This window comes from Podarcis tiliguerta, assembly GCF_965153285.1.
Source record: "Podarcis tiliguerta genome assembly, chromosome: 6".
NCBI lineage: Eukaryota > Metazoa > Chordata > Lepidosauria > Squamata > Lacertidae > Podarcis > Podarcis tiliguerta.
Window position 1 is genome coordinate 3,740,207 of NC_139539.1, and position 16,678 is coordinate 3,756,884.

Here is a 16,678-nt window from a genome sequence, read left to right on the forward strand (position 1 = left end):
CCACCTCCACCTGCCCTCCCACAACAAGAGACTCATTTCTTTTGCATTTTTTAAAATAAGACGCTGAGAATAAAGGGATTCCCCCAGCTGTAATGCCACCTAGAATGGCAGTTCCCAGGTTTGCAGGGTTAGCGTGAATGCTTGGACCCCGCTTCTAATTCCTGGATCCAGCACAGATTCTAATGCTGGAATAGCCAGGCCAGCCTGGTAATCGCCTGGGAGATGTGCTATTAAGAAAGACAAAGGTAAGGTAAGGAGTCATTAGGAAAGCCAAAGAGAGGGAACTTTGTGCCAGATGCAAAAACTCAAGAGTTCACTTGGAAGACAAAGGAGAGTTTGAATTAGAGTTTCAGAGTTGGCTGTGACAGTGACCTGGGAAGGTTGCAGTCTAAAACGCCATGCCTGGAACCTTGCTGCACTCAGAGATTAGGATGGTGTGTTGTGCTATATTTTAAATCCCATGTGCATTTTTACAACATTTATTCCTCCAGGACAGCACAGAGCAGTTGATATGGACAGTTTGTTTATTACTTTTATATTCCACCTTTTCTCCAAAGAGCTCAAGATTATGTATATGTTTGCTGTTGCTCCCCATTTTATCCTCACAGCAACAACCACTCTGCGAGGTAGGGCAGGCTGAACGGCAGTGACTGGCCCAAGGTCACCCAGTGAGCTTCATGGCCAAGCGGGGATTTGAATCTGGATCTTCTCCCAGGTCCTAGTCCAACACTCTCATCAATGTACCACCGCTGGCTCGCCCAGGCTCAGCGGGCTTTGTGGGGCTAACAAGGGACAGGCCAGCTTACAATAAAGAATTAAGACACCTGCAAGGTTGGTGTCAAACTGCCTTTGCCAACCTGGTGCCCACCAGATGTTTTGGACTGCCAGACCTGGGAGCTGCCGTCCAAAACATTTGGAGGGCACTAGCTTGGCAGAGGCTGGTGATTTGATTGAGACAGGCATGGTCAAAGTTTTGGATTCTCAGTCCAGATTTTGTTTGGAGTATACGATGTGGAGCGGCTAGCTCTTCCCTTGCTGCCAGCACACTCCTGGGTCCACAGCAGATGTCTGGCGTTTTTAGACTCCATTCTGATAGGTCTCGCCGTCCTTCTGGCCGCTGCTGCCGCCGCAAGAGTCCAGCCTGCCCACCAGGGCTGTGATGAGCGCCTGGAGCGTGGAAGCTCTTCTCCGGCTCACTTCGAGCACCCCGTGATGGTTGACGTTCTCTTTCGCGCTGTAGTCCTTGGTCACCTTGTTGGTGATCAGCGAGATACCAAAGACCCGCAAGCCACAGTGCCTGGCCACAACGACTTCTGCTGCGGTGCTCATCCCTAAAAGGAAGCAGGGCGCTGTTAATGGAGAAATCTGAGGGCTCCTTTGGAAGAAAAGAAAAAAAACAAGGACACCAGCCAGGAATACCAGAGCAAAACAGCAGCCAGTAGGCTTGGTCTTTCTTGAAGACTGTTGCGACAGGACTCCCACCTGCCACCTGAAATCCAACAGGAACAAGATAGAAGCCCCGAACGAAAGAGAACCCAAACTTTTATTAGGTGCTAATCCCCATGTTACATCCCTCAAACTACATCACTCATACATCACGGTTACATCATGAAAGGGGAGGTCTGGTGGCAGTAATCTGAGCATCCTGGACCCTGCCCCATGGTTCTCCTTGCCCTCCACCAAACACCCATCAAATGTAACAAAAAAGATATTTACATTTCCCTGTTTCCCAGCCAAGTTAATCACACCCTTTTGACTTCATCTGGGTTTGTTCTTTCTGGAATGGCTACCTGTCTGGCACACAGGTATCAGGATGCCAGGGATTATCACTCAGGCAGAGGGGCTGCTGAGCAGCTGAGCTCACATGTCTAGATGAATTTCTGAAGTTTTCCCTGTGAGCCAGTACAGAGATACATTTATCAGTGAATTATTATATTTGGTATTGTGCAGCAAAGGCCCTTTGAATAGATAGGAAGAAACTGTGATGAAGTGTTTTGTGGGGACAAATCACAAAAGTGATTGTGCTGATTTTGGTAGTGGGCTGCATGTGCAGGATATCTGCTGGAGCGGCAAACCGCCCCCCTCGACCTATACATAAATTCCTGCAACAGCACAATCTTGTTGTGAAGTCCTGCACCAAGTTAAAGGTAAAGGGACCCCTGACCATTAGGTCCAGTCGTGGCCAACTCTGGGGTTGCGGCGCTCATCTCGCTTTACTGGCCGAGGGAGCCGGCGTACAGCTTCCGGGTCATGTGGCCAGCATGACTAAGCTGCTTCTGGCGAACCAGAGCAGCGCACGGAAACACCATTTACCTTCCCACCGGAGTGGTACCTATTTATCTACTTGCACTTTGACGTGCTTTCGAACTGCTAGGTTGGCAGGAGCAGGGACCGAGCAACGGGAGCTCACCCCGTTGCAGGGATTCGAACTGCCGACCTTCTGATCGGCAAGCCTTAGGCTCTGTGGTTTAAACCACAGCGCCACCCGCACAACAAGTTACACCTCTGCATAACAAGAGTTTGGCTCAGGAGTTGTCAGCCTGGTGCCATTGACTCCCTCAGCAAAGGCGTTAGACTTGGAACTTTCATATTTTGTTAAAGGAAATATTTAGCTCTCCTACAAAGAAAGATATGAAGCTAAATGCCCAGGTACATGTCTATGCAATTCTTGTGAAATGAGCCAGCTTGGATCAGTGATTTTAGCCAATGAGTGAAGTCAGAGCAGTGATTGATGGTTAAGTGAGTTGTTTGGACACCAGGCAATAAGAATTCCTGAGGTCCTATAGAGCTTCTGGTTTCTCCTCCCCTTCAGGCACTTCTGTCTTATTTTCTAGCAGTCCTTGGAATCTCTAGTTTGCCCTCTCTTTGCCCCCTAGCAACCCAGATGCATCTTTCCTGTGGCGCATTTGTCTGGGATCAGGTACTCTCTAGAAGTTATTTTTTTGCAAATACAAGCATCCCTGCCTCCCAGTTATGCGGGGGTTACGTTCTGGGCCCCAAGCAAGGGAAGGCCAGTTTATCTATTTTGTGGTGACCCATGTGAATTCAGTTGCATGCAAGTGGGATTCACATGTGGGGGGGTGACCTATAGAATTAATCAATGAGTGCAGGCGCTTGCTAAAAAATCCCCCCTCCATGGCAACTAGGCCTAGGACCCACGTACCTATGGGACCGCCTCTCCTGGTATGCCCCGCGGAGGACCTTAAGGTCCACAAATGACAACACTTTGGAGGTCCCAAGCCTCAAGGAGGTTAGATTGGTTTCAACTAGGACCAGGGCCTTTTCAGCACTGGCCCCGATGTGGTGGAACGCTCTTTCACAAGAGACTAGGGCCCTGCGGGACTTGGCGTCTTTCCGCAGGGCCTGCAAGACAGAGCTGTTCTGCCTGGCCTTTGGTTTGGACTCGGTCTGACCTGTATGTTTCCCTCCCCTTATGGTCTTGATTTATCGGCTACTTTAAAATGAGGCTGCATTTTAAATTGCATTTTAACTTGTATTTTAAACTGGTTCCCCCCCTTCTCTTTTCCCCTAATTTGTTTTTACTGTGATTTTACTGGTGTTAGCCACCCTGAGCCCAGCTCTGGCCGGGGAGGGCGGGGTATAAATAAAAATTATTATTATTATTATTATTAACTGCAAAATAATAAAACTTGGCAACCAAATTAGTGCTATAAAGAAGATGGATAAAGCCCATGGCAGGCTTTGCCAACCTGGTGCTCTCCAGCGGTTTTGCCCTACAGCTCTGGCTGGGGCTGATGGGAGTTGTAGTTCAAAACATCTGGAGGTTACAAGGTTGGCAAAGGCTGGCCATAGAGAAGAAGGCCATTTAGCAGGTGCAGAACAAGGCCAAGGGTTACCGGACGCGAAGAGACACAGCTTCCTTTCAGCTCTTACCGACAGCGTCCGCCCCCAGCACGTGAAGGAGCCGGGCCTCTGCGATAGATTCGAAACTGGGCCCCCCGACCATGCAGTACACCCCCTCTTTGACGAAAGAGCTGTAGCCAAGGCGCCGGGCTGTGTCCATGGCCAAAGCGCGGATCTGGCTGTCGTACGCATCCGAAAGAGCAGGGAAGCGAGGGCCAAACCTGGAGAAAGAAGGGGGTGTTCTGAGCAGGGAGGAAAACGGGCATGGTGGCTTGGTGCCAGATCCCAGGGCCAAGCAGATAGGCAGCCACTCGTGCCAGCCAGCCAGGAGGCAGGCAGACGTACCAGATATATCCCTTCCAGAGGCTGCTGTGACGAGGGGAATTGGATGTTTATGCTGAGCATCAGGCAATGGCTTTTCCCGCCTGCCTTGCCTTCAGAAGGGAGATGCTGCCATGGGCAATATGCCTATGCGTCTTTTGATGAACTGAGTGGAAGGCTGTGATTCACAGAGGGGAGAGTGTGTGTGTGCCAATTCAACAGTGCTTAGGTTGTTAGTTTGTCAATGCTGTTAATATTGTTTTGCCAAGGTGCTTTGTGAATCTTAGGACTTTTGTTGTGGTTATGCTGTTCAGCTTTTCTGTTTGTTGTTCCATTAATAGTGTTTTATAGAAGGTGGCTGTTTTACTGTACAGTCATATCTCGGGTTACAGACGCTTCAGGTTGCGTTTTTTCAGGTTACAGACGCGCCGAAACCCGGAAGTACCAGAACGGGTTACTTCCGGGTTCTGGCGGTCGTGCATGCGCAGAAGCGCTAAATCTCGCTTTGCGCATGCACAGAAGCACTGAATTGCAACCTGCGTGTGCCCAGATGTGCTGTTGCGGGTTGAGAACGCTGCGGGTTGCGAACGTGCATCCCACACGGATCACGTTCGCAACCCGGGCATCCACTGTAATTGTTTTGCTTGTGATTTGTTAATTATTCTGTATGATTTACGTAGTAATTGTGAGGTCCTATTATATTATTTTTTTTTATTATTGTTTGTAAGCCTCTTTGTGACTCGTGCCAAAGTTTTAGCAGGAAAGGATTGCTGATCTCATGAGGAAGGATAAGAACGAAATGTGATATATACTCCCCCTAGTGTCCCAAAGAATTAGCAGAATTTGTTTTGGTATGCAACTATTGCATCCTAAATCCAATATGCTCAAAAATGGAGGGAGGGGGCAATTCCCATGAAGGAGCAGCTGAAGTTGATGGAGTCTGCAGAATTGGGAAGTCTAACCAGCAGAACCAGAGATCAAGATCAAACAATACTGCCCACCCTGTGGAACGCCCTCCCATCAGATGTCAAAGCGATAAATAACTACCTGACATTTAGAAGACAACTTAAGGCAGCCCTGTTCAGGGAAGTTTTTAATCTGTGATATTTTACTGTATTTTCGTTTCTATGGAAGCCGCCCAGAGGAGGAGGCCTAGCCAGATGGGCGGGGTACAAATAATAAATAAATAATAAAAATAATAATAATATTTATAATTATAATTATAATTATAATTATTATATAATATGTAAGGAGGATTGGAAAATGTTTGTAGAGCATATGAAGAATGATTGTAAACAAGTGAAATTGCTAGTAGGTTCAAATTCAGCTGTGAAGGTTACATTGAGAGTAAAATGAGAAAAAAGGTGTGGTTTGATTACAGTATGCAGCAGTAACTGGTAACTTGGAGGAAACCATGGAACAGCCCAGCAGAGTGTACTGCTCCTGTTAAATTGATTTTAATTTATTTTTCTTTAATATCTTAAAAACATTTTTTTTAGTGTTTTAACTGTTTTTATCCTGATTTTATCCTGTGAACCTCCGTGGGACATCCAAGTATAGGGACATATATAAATTCAATAAATAGAAATAATAAAATATAGAAAGGCAGAAGGGAAGTCAATGTTTAATTGTTCTTATCAATGCACAAATAACTGCATTGGTGTGCATGCGTGCATAATAAATAAATATTTTTTTATTTATACCCTGCCCTTCCCGGTTCAGAAAACTGGGCTAACAACAAATTTAAAACACTTGATGCAACAAAAAAACTGCATAAAATACAGTGTGTGTGTGTGTGTGTGTGTGTGTGTGTGTGTGTTCATTCCATTCTTACAACTATCAGGGGATTAAAGATATCCCAGCTACCTTGAAACATTGGGGGAAGTGAAGCAGAGCTGGTGAGAGGTGTGGCCTGGGAAGAGGGAATGTGATTTGGGTAGTCCTGAGAGCTAGAAAAAGACTATCCACAACCCCATGCTCGTGCAAAGAGCTCCTCTGCATGTCAAGAGCTCCCGTCTGCCATTAATCGGGCAGCCAACCGGAAGTCCGGTACTCACCTTTCCTCATTGGGCCCCAGCAAGGGGTTTAGCCCGGCCAAGCCCAGCAGGTTGATGTGGTCCCGAATAATCATGAGGTCCCCGACGCTGTACGAATCCGCCAAGGCCCCGGCCGCGTTGGTCACCAGCAGCGTCTCGACGCCCAAGAGTTTGAGAACACGGATCGGGAACGTGACCTGCCAGAGAGCGCAGAGCGGAGGGATGTTTACATCAGCTGCAGGGAGGTGTCCCTGCTCTCTGTACGAGGGTGAGAAGAGCCCGGCAGCTGGCTCAGGCCTGCGGCCCGTTTAATCCGGCGTCCTGCTGCCGCGGCGACAAACCACCCATCCTAATGGGAAGCCGGCAAGCAAAAAAACCTAAGCACGACAGCAGATTTGTTAAATCTGGAAGATTCGGGATAAAACAAAATACTTCATTGCACAAGGCAGAGTTAGTTAAGATACGGAATTATGGTGATGGGCATCAACCTTTAAAAGTTAACTAGCTGGCATCTGTCTGTCGCTTGTGAATGGAGTTGTAAAATCAAATAAAAATTATTCCAAAAATATAAAACAGGAATAAAGGTAAAGGGACCCCTGACCATTAGGTCCAGTCGTGGCCGACTCTGGGGTTATGGCGCTTATCTTGCTTTACTGGCTGAGGGAGCCGACATTTGTCCGCACTTTTTCCAGGACATGTGGCCACCATGACTAAGCCGCTTCTGGCGAACCAGAGCAGCACACGGAAACGCCTAGGACTTGCCGATCAGAAGGTCAGCAGTTCGAATCCCCGCAACGGGGTGAGCTCCCATTGCTCAGTCCCTGCTCCTGCCAACCTAGCAGTTCGAAAGCATGTCAAAGTGCAAGTAAATAGGAACTGCTCCGGCGGGAAGGTAAATGGCGTTTCCATGCACTGCTCTGGTTTGCCAGTAGTGGCTTAGTCATGCTGGCCACATGACCCAGAAGCTGTCTGCGGACAAACACCGGCTCCCTCGGTCTATAGAGCGAGATGAGCGCACTGTTGAATGGTCTCTTTAAATGTGAAGGTTCATTATTGTTCCACAAGATGTATATGTCTTTAAGGGCCAGAGCAAATAACGTGACCTAGTTTTACAGCTGTGAAACGGTATAGCAGGTGCTGCTAAGTTGTGTTAGTTAAGCTGTGTCAGCAATTGGGTATAGTATATAAAGAGCAGCGCCTAGCTCTCTCAGTACCCTGGTGGTTGGGTCATGCTTATCGATATATTTAATGTAAAAGGAGTTTTTGTTTTTGTTATTAAAACCTAGCTAAAATTATTTTTGCGTTCCTTGTAATGTGTGGTCTCCCCAGCAAGCTTTCTGCAGCGCAACTAATCTGCAATTAACCAACACGCGCAACCCCAGAGTCATCCGCAACTGGACCTAATGGTCAGGGGTACCTTTAGCATCCATAAATTCTTTGTTTTCCTTGGCAGGTCTTGTCCTACAATCCCTAACAAAAATGCTTCTGGTTCCCTCTCCTCCTCTTCTTGAAGCCATCCAAGTTGGCGCCCATCACAGGAGTAACGCTTTGGGCACCGCAGCCCCTCCGCCTACCTTCCAGAGCGGGTAGCCCTCGTACATGTGGAAGCGCCCCTTCATGCAGACGCACGGCTTGCCCTGAAGCTCCCCAAAGAGAAGCTGCCCGTCGTGGCCCGACACTGTGGAGAGAGGAAGAGAGCAGAAAGAGAAGGTTAACATGCCCCAAATGTCCTTGGAGGCCCCTTCTCCCAATCGTGGTCCTTCCTAGTGTTACCGGAAAAATCCGAGGGCTCCCTTGGACAAAAAGTAAAGACACCAACCAGAGTAAATTGGAGCAAATCAGCAGCCTGTAGTCTTGGCCTTTATTGAACTGTTGCAACAGGGTGTTCCCCTCACTTGCAGGAGAGAGGAAAGACACAGAAAAATGGTGTGCAAGACCTTATAAAAACTTTTGAAATTCCCATCCTCTAGGTCAAGCCCACCCCCAAAAGCATCATGCATACATTACAGAAAGGAGGGGTTGAGGGAGGAGTTGTGGTGGCAACCCGAGTGTCCTGTCACCTGGCTGGTTCCCCTCTTTCCCTCCCTCCCATGAGTCATTTTCTGAAGACAAAGGTAGTCGCAGTTTCCTGCCCCCTGAGGGAAGATCTGATCATTGTCCTTTGTTCCAGTCTGTGCTGAATCCACTCCCATATGCAAGTTCTTTGTGATCTTGATTGTCTTCTGTCTGGGATCATCAGGGTTGGCATAGCAACTGGGCAGGGCTCCTGTGGATGTGCTGGTATGGTGAAGGGATTATGGCGCCCTGTATCAAACCTTCCCCTTCCCCATTCTTCATATAGTAAAATAAAAGTGGAACAGTGCAAATCCGATGTATGGTTGATTTTCCATGAATTTATAACAGAAGTGTAGCATATGTAGTGTGTGAGTGTGAGTGTGTGTGAAGTTTGTACAAACTCACTAGGAGGTCCACCAGGAGCAGAACTGACACTCGCATCTCGGCAATGGCTAATAATAATCATAATAATAAATTTTTATTTATACCCCGCCCTTCCTGGTTCAAAAACAGGGCTCAGGGCGGCTAACAACAAATTTAAAACACTTAATTGTAAAAGCAGCATAAAATGGAGTATAAAAACATGAATAATAAAATTCAAAAAACCATAAATCAATTTTGGGGAAATCCATCTAATAAGCATTAGATAATCCCCAGGGCTAGCTTAGCTGAATTGGTCCTACTTGAGCCAGCGAGGAGGGCAGGGGAGAATTAGCTGTGGGGTCTCAGAGCAGGCGATCTTCATAAAAGGGGAGGGGGAGGGAAGAGAAGGGAAATAAAAGATCAGGCTGAATTCAAATTAAAGGCCAGGCAGAATAGCTCTATCTTACAGGCCCGGCAGAAGGAGGTTAAATCCTGCAGGGCCCTGGTCTCATGGGACGGAGCATTCCACCAGGTCAGAGCCATCACTAAGAAGGCCCTGGCCCTGGTGGAGGATAGTCTGACTTCCTTAGGGCCCAGGACCTCTAAACTATGATTATTCATGGACCTTAAGGTCCTCTGCGGGGCAGACTAGGAGAGGCGGTCCTGTAAATACGAGGGCCCTAAGCCACAAAGGGCTTTAAAGGTCAATACCAGTACCTTGAACCTGACCCGATACTCCACCGGGAGCCAGTGCAACTGGTAAAGCACTGGGTGAATATGCTCCCATGGCAGGGACCCCGTGAGGAGCCTCGCTGCAGCATTTTGCACCCACTGGAGTTTCTGGGACAGCTTCAAGGGCAACCCCGCATAGACAATTACAGTAGTCAAGCCTGGAGGTGACCGTCGCATGGATCACTGTGGCCAGGTCGGGGCGAGAAAGGTAAGGGACCAACTGCTTAATGCGGTGAAGATGGCAGAGATCCTCAAGGTGCTACTTCTATGTTATATTACAATTAAGTGTTTTAAATTTGTTGTTAGCCGCCCTGAGCCCAGTTTTCTGAACTGGGAAGGGCAGGGTATAGATAAAATTTTATTATTATTTATTAAGGAGAAAAATAGAGATCACGCACACTGCATGCAACTAAGCCATTGTCTATTAAACCAGTAGTTCCCAAAGTTGTTGGGCCAGCACCCCCTTGGTCCCATAAATTCATCGCCAAGGCCTGCTGCCCTTCATTCAGCATTGTTCAGAACAGTGGTTTGCACGAACCACTCAGGAAGACAATAACGCAACAGAATTCAAAACAACAAAACTAATTGCACATTTATTCAAAGCCCATTGAAAACATAGTGCAAAGGGTTCAGTGAAAGAGCAGAAAATGCCAGGTTGAATTCCCAGTGTCTCCTGGATGGGCTGAGAATGCTAACACCTTGGGAGTGCAAGGGCTTGTCCGCAATTCTGCTTGCCCCAAATTTCAATTGTTCTGTGCACCAATTAATTCCTCCGGGTCTGAGAGTGTTTCCTATTCTGTGCCTCTGCTTTGCAAAAATCCAAACTTACCCACTGAATTGGATCTTATGCGTGGAAAATCCTAAGAAAGATTTGCTTAACTGAGCTTCAATCCAGTGGGTCAGATCAGGATTTCACAAGGCACAGCTGTGGAATGACAAGGAAGCTCTTGGACCCGGGTGAATTCATCAATGCACAATATGATCCTAGGTTCCTAACATAATCTCAGAGTCCCTGCTGTCTCTTTGTCTCTAAACACACAAACCCTCCAGTTACCTACACAGCTTTTGCACTACCAGGTAGGAAAATTCACATGCACTCTGCCATGCAAAATCATAAAAGTGCAGATGTGTCCATTTCGCCACAAGAGGGTAGCCAGATACCACTATTTTAAACTCAGAGGTAGATCCTTACTATGATGGGTTTTGCATTCACATGCGAGGCTTGAGAAATTCAAAGCGGGATTTTAGCACCCTGGGTGAAAATGCCCTCAAGCTAAGCTGACAGCCAACCCGGCCCCAAAACATGGAGCTGATCTCTTGTTGCAGTTTTTTCTGCTTAATAATTAATAATAATAATAATAATAATAATAATAATTTTATTTATACCCCGCCCTCCCCTGCCAAAGCCGGGCTCAGGGCGGCTAACAACCAATAATAAAAACAAGTTGAATGAATACAACTTAAAAACAAGATTAAAATACAACATTAAAATGCAGCCTCATCACAGGAGGAGAAAGGAAAAAAGAAAGAGGGGGAGGGAATCAAATTGACTCCAAGCCAAAGGCCAGGCGGAACAACTCTGTCTTACAGGCCCTGCGGAAAGAAATCAGATCACAATCTGCACAATTCATGCACAATCAGTTCCGGCTGGCCAGCGAGGAAGCAGACCCGAGGCCCCAGGACGGCGTGAAAAGACCCTGGGAGGAATTGCAGAGCAGCGGCACACAGCAAGGATAGTTCTCCATCATAGCTGTCAACTTACAGATTTGAAAATAAGGGACCAGCAGCCAAAATAAGGGATTTTCCAAGCACAGGTATCTTCAACTTCTGAGCCCCTCCAAGCCAAAGGCAGAAAGCCCAGATAGCAGCCAAACAAAGCCTCAAGCGGTGGTTCCCACAGCGCAGCAACCCGGCAAAGGGGATGCAGCAAGGAAAACCACCGTCACCTCTCCGCTGGGAAGCGCTGAGCAAAGGCAAGTCCCCAGGCAATGCAGCTGATTTGATCAGCACAAGGCATGCAAGCTCCACCCCCCAGTTGTTCTTAGACTCCTTATTGGGTGAGCAATGCAGCCAAGCAACACAGTTGGGGCCTCCCTCCTCCCTGGCCAGCAGGGAGGGAGGGAGAGGAGCTGCTTCCTTTGAAACCCGGGAAATTTAAGGGACATCATCAATAAGGGACAGCAGCTGGACACAGCGCTGGGATAAGGGTCTTTCCCGCCAAATAAGGGACAGTTGACAGCTATGTTCTCCATACCTGTGCTGTGCGGGAAGTTGGGGATGTCCATGTACTTAAAAGACTCCGGGTTCTTCAAACTGTCAGCGAGGGGTCCCAGTCCAGAGCCACAGATGATGGCGATTCTGGGACGCTGCCTGGTCCGAGCCAGGAGCCAATCGGCCGTCTCTCTGCAGAGCTCAAAGCTGCAAAGAGAGATTGGAAAAGAATGGCAGCCATGTTGAATCAGAATCATAGAATTGCAGGGTTGGAAGGGACCCTGAGGGTCATCTAGCCTAACCCCAGAGGGATCTTCAGCCATGAAATCTGTTTCCAATGTGATAAGAATTTTAAGGTCTTTGTTATATGTTAAATGTTCATGTGTACCAACCAAGCACGTGCATAGATCAGCACAGGAAGACCGATCTGAAACCATTTTTGATTCCCAAACTGACCAAATGTTTTCTCTGCAAGGTCAAAAGAAAATGGAAAAGCCTCCCCATTGTCTTTTCCTTCACAATTCCTGTCTTAAGGGTATGTCTGTCTGTGTTTGAATAGGGTGAACCTGTGACCTGGCTAAGGAACTAAGTATTTTTCATTACAAAAGACTGGCCAGACTCCCCAGGGTATCCAATCAAGTGAGCATTAACAGGTAACCTATCAGACGAGATAAACAACACACTCAGATTTCTGCTGTAGACCGCCTTTTCTGTGATGTATGTATGATGTACGGAGGGGTGGTCTTGAGCTCCAGGGCAGGGAATTTAAAATGTCTAGATAAAGGCAGGCACACCTTGGTTCTGGGTTCTTCCTCCTTTCCTGCGGGTGAGGGGAACACCCTGTTGCAACAGATCAATAAAGATCAGGCTTACTAGCTGCTTTGCTTCTCAATATTCTCTGGCTGGCCTCTGTTCTTTTCTCCTACCGATAGGGAACCCGTGTAAGGACTCTATACAGGCTCTTGGGGAAAAAGGGTAGTTTTTTGTTTACAACACCAACAGGTGAGGAAAGGGCCAAAGCCAATTAGTAGAACATGTGACTGTTAATGTCAGGGTTGTGCGTTCGAGTTCCACGCTGGACAGAAGATTCCTGCATTGCAGGGAGCTGGACTAGATGACCCTCGTGGTCCCTTCCGTCTCCTCAGTTCTATGATCCCATGATTCTTCTGTGCAGGATTATGACTATTTATTGCATTTATATCCCACTTTTTCCTCCAAGGTGCTCCAGGTGGCATAAATGGCCCTCCCCCGCCTCACTGATTCCTCACAGTGACCTTGTGAGGTAGGTCTGGCTGAGAGGCAGTGACCGGCCCCCAGGGTCACCCGGTGAGCTTCATAGCCAAGCGGGGATTTGGACCAGGTCTAACCACTACACCACACTGCCTCTCAATGCCCAAGGTTCAGTCCTCAGCATTTTTGGGCAGGGCTGGGAAGGAGAGACCCTTTCCTGAAATTCTGGACAGCCACTGCTCATGAGTGCAGCCCAGAGGATGGAGAGGCTGTAGCCCTTAGGTGTTGCTGGGCTGCAACTCTCAAGAGCCCTTGTTGGGGGCTTCCATCTTGTTCCACCTTGTGGCAGGTAGGAGTCCTGTTCAATAAAGGCCAAGCCTACTGGCTGCTGTTTTGCTCTGGTATTCCTGGCTGGTGTCCTTGTTTTTTTTGTCCAAGGGAGCCCTCAGATTTCTCCGTTAACAGCTCCTGTATTCCTGGCTGCCATCTTTGTTTGGTAATCCAAGTGAGCCCAAGGATTTGCCTATAACAATGTGACCGGTGGTTTTCTTTTTTAAAATATTATTTTATTAATTTTCCAAAAACAACACAAAGTAAAAAAACAATACATATTCAAACACAGAGAAAAGAATAGAGTTGACTTCCCCCTATTCCCTTCCCTGGTTCCATTGTTTATCATCATACCGCATGTCCATTTTATATTATAAAATCATTAATATTACTTATCGTCCAGTCAATGTCGTTACAAGTATTTTTGTGACTGGTGGTTTTCAATGGAAACAGTTTGCACCAGTCCACGTCACCAAAAATGTTCAGAAACAAAATGATGGACACACACTTGTTGTGAACAGCACCTTCAGATATCAAAGAGGATAGACCTCCTATTTGGGGACTTCCCTGGCTTTTTTCTGGCCCATGTAGGACCAGTTTGGATAGTTAGCCTTTGTAAAGACCTGATGTTTTCATCCCAAAAAAAGTTTTTGATTTGAGTTTCCATTGAAATGAGGCTGCATTTTAATGTTTTAATGTTGTATTTTAATCTTGTTTTTAAGTTGTATTTCAATCAATTTGTTTTTATATCGGCTGTTAGCTGCCCTGAGCCCAATCTTGGCTGGGGAGGGCAGGGTATAAATATTATTATTATTATTATTATTATTATTATTATTATTATTATTATTATTTATCGTTGGAATCCAATCATTTAGCCCATAGCACCAAACAAATTGTAAATAGGCGAAGCCACGTTTTACAAGACTAACCAGGGTGTCAAAGAATTCCTAATGTGGGTTTTTGTAGGACGCAGAATTTGGAAGCCACCAAGGGACAAGATTGAATTGGAAATTACAAATGTGGACGCCTTCACATGTTGCGTTTAAAGTTTAGAAACTACAGAGATTGTCCACTAGGTGGATAGCAGGAACTTTATGTCTAGATCTTCCACCAGCTGTAATTCTGCTTGTGGTATTTAGGTGCCCATGTGCAAAGCTGTATGTTGGGCAGAATACCAGGAGTCACTCAAAGTGAGGATTACAAAACAAAAGTTACAGATTTGCAATGGCATTTTTGGGATGCTATTGTAATAAACAAAAATCTGCCCTTATTCCCTTATGGGGGACACAGGAGCCTTGAGCCAGATCACAGGCTCACCCTATTCAAACACAGACATACCCTTAAGACAGGATTTGTGAATGAAAAGACAATGGGGGGGGGAGGCTTTTCCATTTTCCTTTGACCTTGCAGAGAAAACATTTGGTCAGTTTCGGAGCCAAAATGGATCCAGGGCTGCCCTCCCGTACTGCCTCAGACATGTGGCCCATACATTTATGTACGTGTTTGCCTTGCACATTTATTATATACACAAGACCTTAATTTTTTAATTTCAATATAACCATTAAAAAAAAATTCTTATTCAATTTTTCTTTTTGCAGTTGCAAGTTTCCATACAAGACCTTATACTACAAGAAACTACAAGAAAGAAGATTCCACCTAGACATTAGGAAGAACTTCCTGACAGTAAGAGCTGTTCGACAGTGGAATTTGCTGCCAAGGAGTGTGGTGGAGTCTCCTTCTTTGGAGGTCTTTAAGCAGAGGCTTGACAACCATATGTCAGGAGTGCTCTGATGGTGTTTCCTGCTTGGCAGGGGGTTGGACTCGATGGCCCTTGTGGTCTCTTCCAACTCTAGGATTCTATGAAAAGGATATCTTTAAAGGGCTGCTGCTCACACAGCAAGGGGCCTTCTGGAGACGCACTTTAAACACCATGTCTCCTGATGATTTAAATGCTAAACCGAATCCATCTCTCAGGCATGCAATACTTGATTTTCTATTGCAGCACCCACACCCCACGCCACCGCTCACCAAGATGCTGTCACATATTATTTCCCCATTTAATCTGGATTTGTATTCCCAGAGAACATATGGTAAGATTTTTTATTTATTTTTTAAAAGTGGGAAAAGTAAATTTTAGCAGCGAATGTGATCGCATTTTCAAGAGGTGGAAGCCTGGGGATGCATGCATAAGCAGCACTAAAAATCCCAGTAAGTGTGAAGGAGTCTAGAGAGGAGAGGAGATTCCTGATTTGTGCTTACCTGAAGTTTTCGGTGGGTTGCATCCTGGACTGCAGATGAGCGCAGACTTGAAGAGAGGATGGAGATCTGGGCTGGAGAGCTTTTCCTCAGGACACCTGACCACAACCTTCCCCCACTGCTTCTAAAGCCCAGGAAGCCAGCTTTTTATATGCACAGAGAAGGCTTTGTTTTCCCCTGGGGGTTGGCTATTGGCTGCAGAGCTGCAGAGTGAAAGCTGGAAGGGAAGGCGTGGATCTTTCCCCCCTTCGGGCTTTCCTTCACAGAAGCCATCCAGGCCCTTATCTCCTCTTTGGGATGCAGCCAGGACGTCCCGTGGGCCCAAGGCAGACAGGAGGTCCTATGATAAACCCATGATGGGGGAATTAGCTGCCCTCTCTTGTATCCTGCAGGAGAATCCGTTGTGTTGCAGCCCTTTCCCACCAATGCCACGTTGGGGACACCAGCAAGGTAAAAAAGGTTAAGTCCAGTCAAAGGGGACTATGGGGTTGCGGCGCTCATCTCGCTTTCAGGCCGAGGGAGCCGGCGTTTGTCCACAGACAGCTTTCCGGGTCAAGTGGCCAGCAGGACTAAACCGCTTCTGGTGCACGGAGGACAGTGACAATTGCCAGAGCACACATAAATGCCGTTTACCTTCCTGCCACAGCAGTACCTATTTATCTACTTGCACTGTGTTACGGGAGGTCGAAGTCCTGGCGGAGAACGTCGGGACCGGGGGCAAGATGGCAGGGTTGGAGCAGGAACAAGTGTCCGGAAGCCAGGAGTAAGGAAGCCCAGAGTCCGAGGGTCCGAGAGCCGGGAGTCAAGAAGCCGAGGGTCAGGAAGCAAGGAGCCAAGAAGCCAAGGGTCCAAAGATCAGGAAGCAAGAAGCCAAACTCAGCAAAGCAGGAAGCGTGTTGCTGTGGCAAAGAGCCAAAGGGAAATGCTGACCTTTTATCCCTTCCCGGCTCTTGCCACCAGGTGCTGTGAGTTACCAATTGGCCTCACCTGTGCAGCAGCACCTTGCCTTTTGAGAACAAACTTAGGAAAGCCCCAGTCCTGCAAAGTCCTATTGGTCACAGGGCCTGGCTCCTGCACGCACTCCTGACACACTGGCCTGCTTTCGAACTGCTAGGTTGGCAGGAGCTGGGACCGAGCAACGGGAGCTCACCCCATCGCGGGGATTCGAACCGCCGACCTTCTGATTGGCAAGCCCAAGAGGCTCATTGGTTTAGACCACAGCGCCACCCACGTCCCGGGGACACCAGGACACTCATAGCAAAGGCATAACATAAGAGCTG

The 16,678-nt window shown here is 47.3% G+C and overlaps 1 protein-coding gene across 1 annotated transcript; it reads right to left on the reverse strand.

Annotated features, from left to right (window-relative positions):
* Positions 1–463: 463 nt before the first annotated feature.
* Positions 464–15,621, reverse strand: LOC310680666 (purine nucleoside phosphorylase-like). Its single transcript, XM_083447643.1, has 6 exons — positions 15,402–15,621; positions 11,626–11,789; positions 7,796–7,899; positions 6,243–6,418; positions 3,895–4,085; positions 464–1,331 (listed from the first exon to the last, which is right to left on the reverse strand). The coding sequence occupies exons 1-6, from the start codon at positions 15,422–15,424 to the stop codon at positions 1,078–1,080; spliced, it is 912 nt and encodes a 303-aa protein (XP_083303769.1). The 5' UTR covers positions 15,425–15,621; the 3' UTR covers positions 464–1,077.
* Between the last annotated feature and the right edge of the window lie 1,057 nt (positions 15,622–16,678).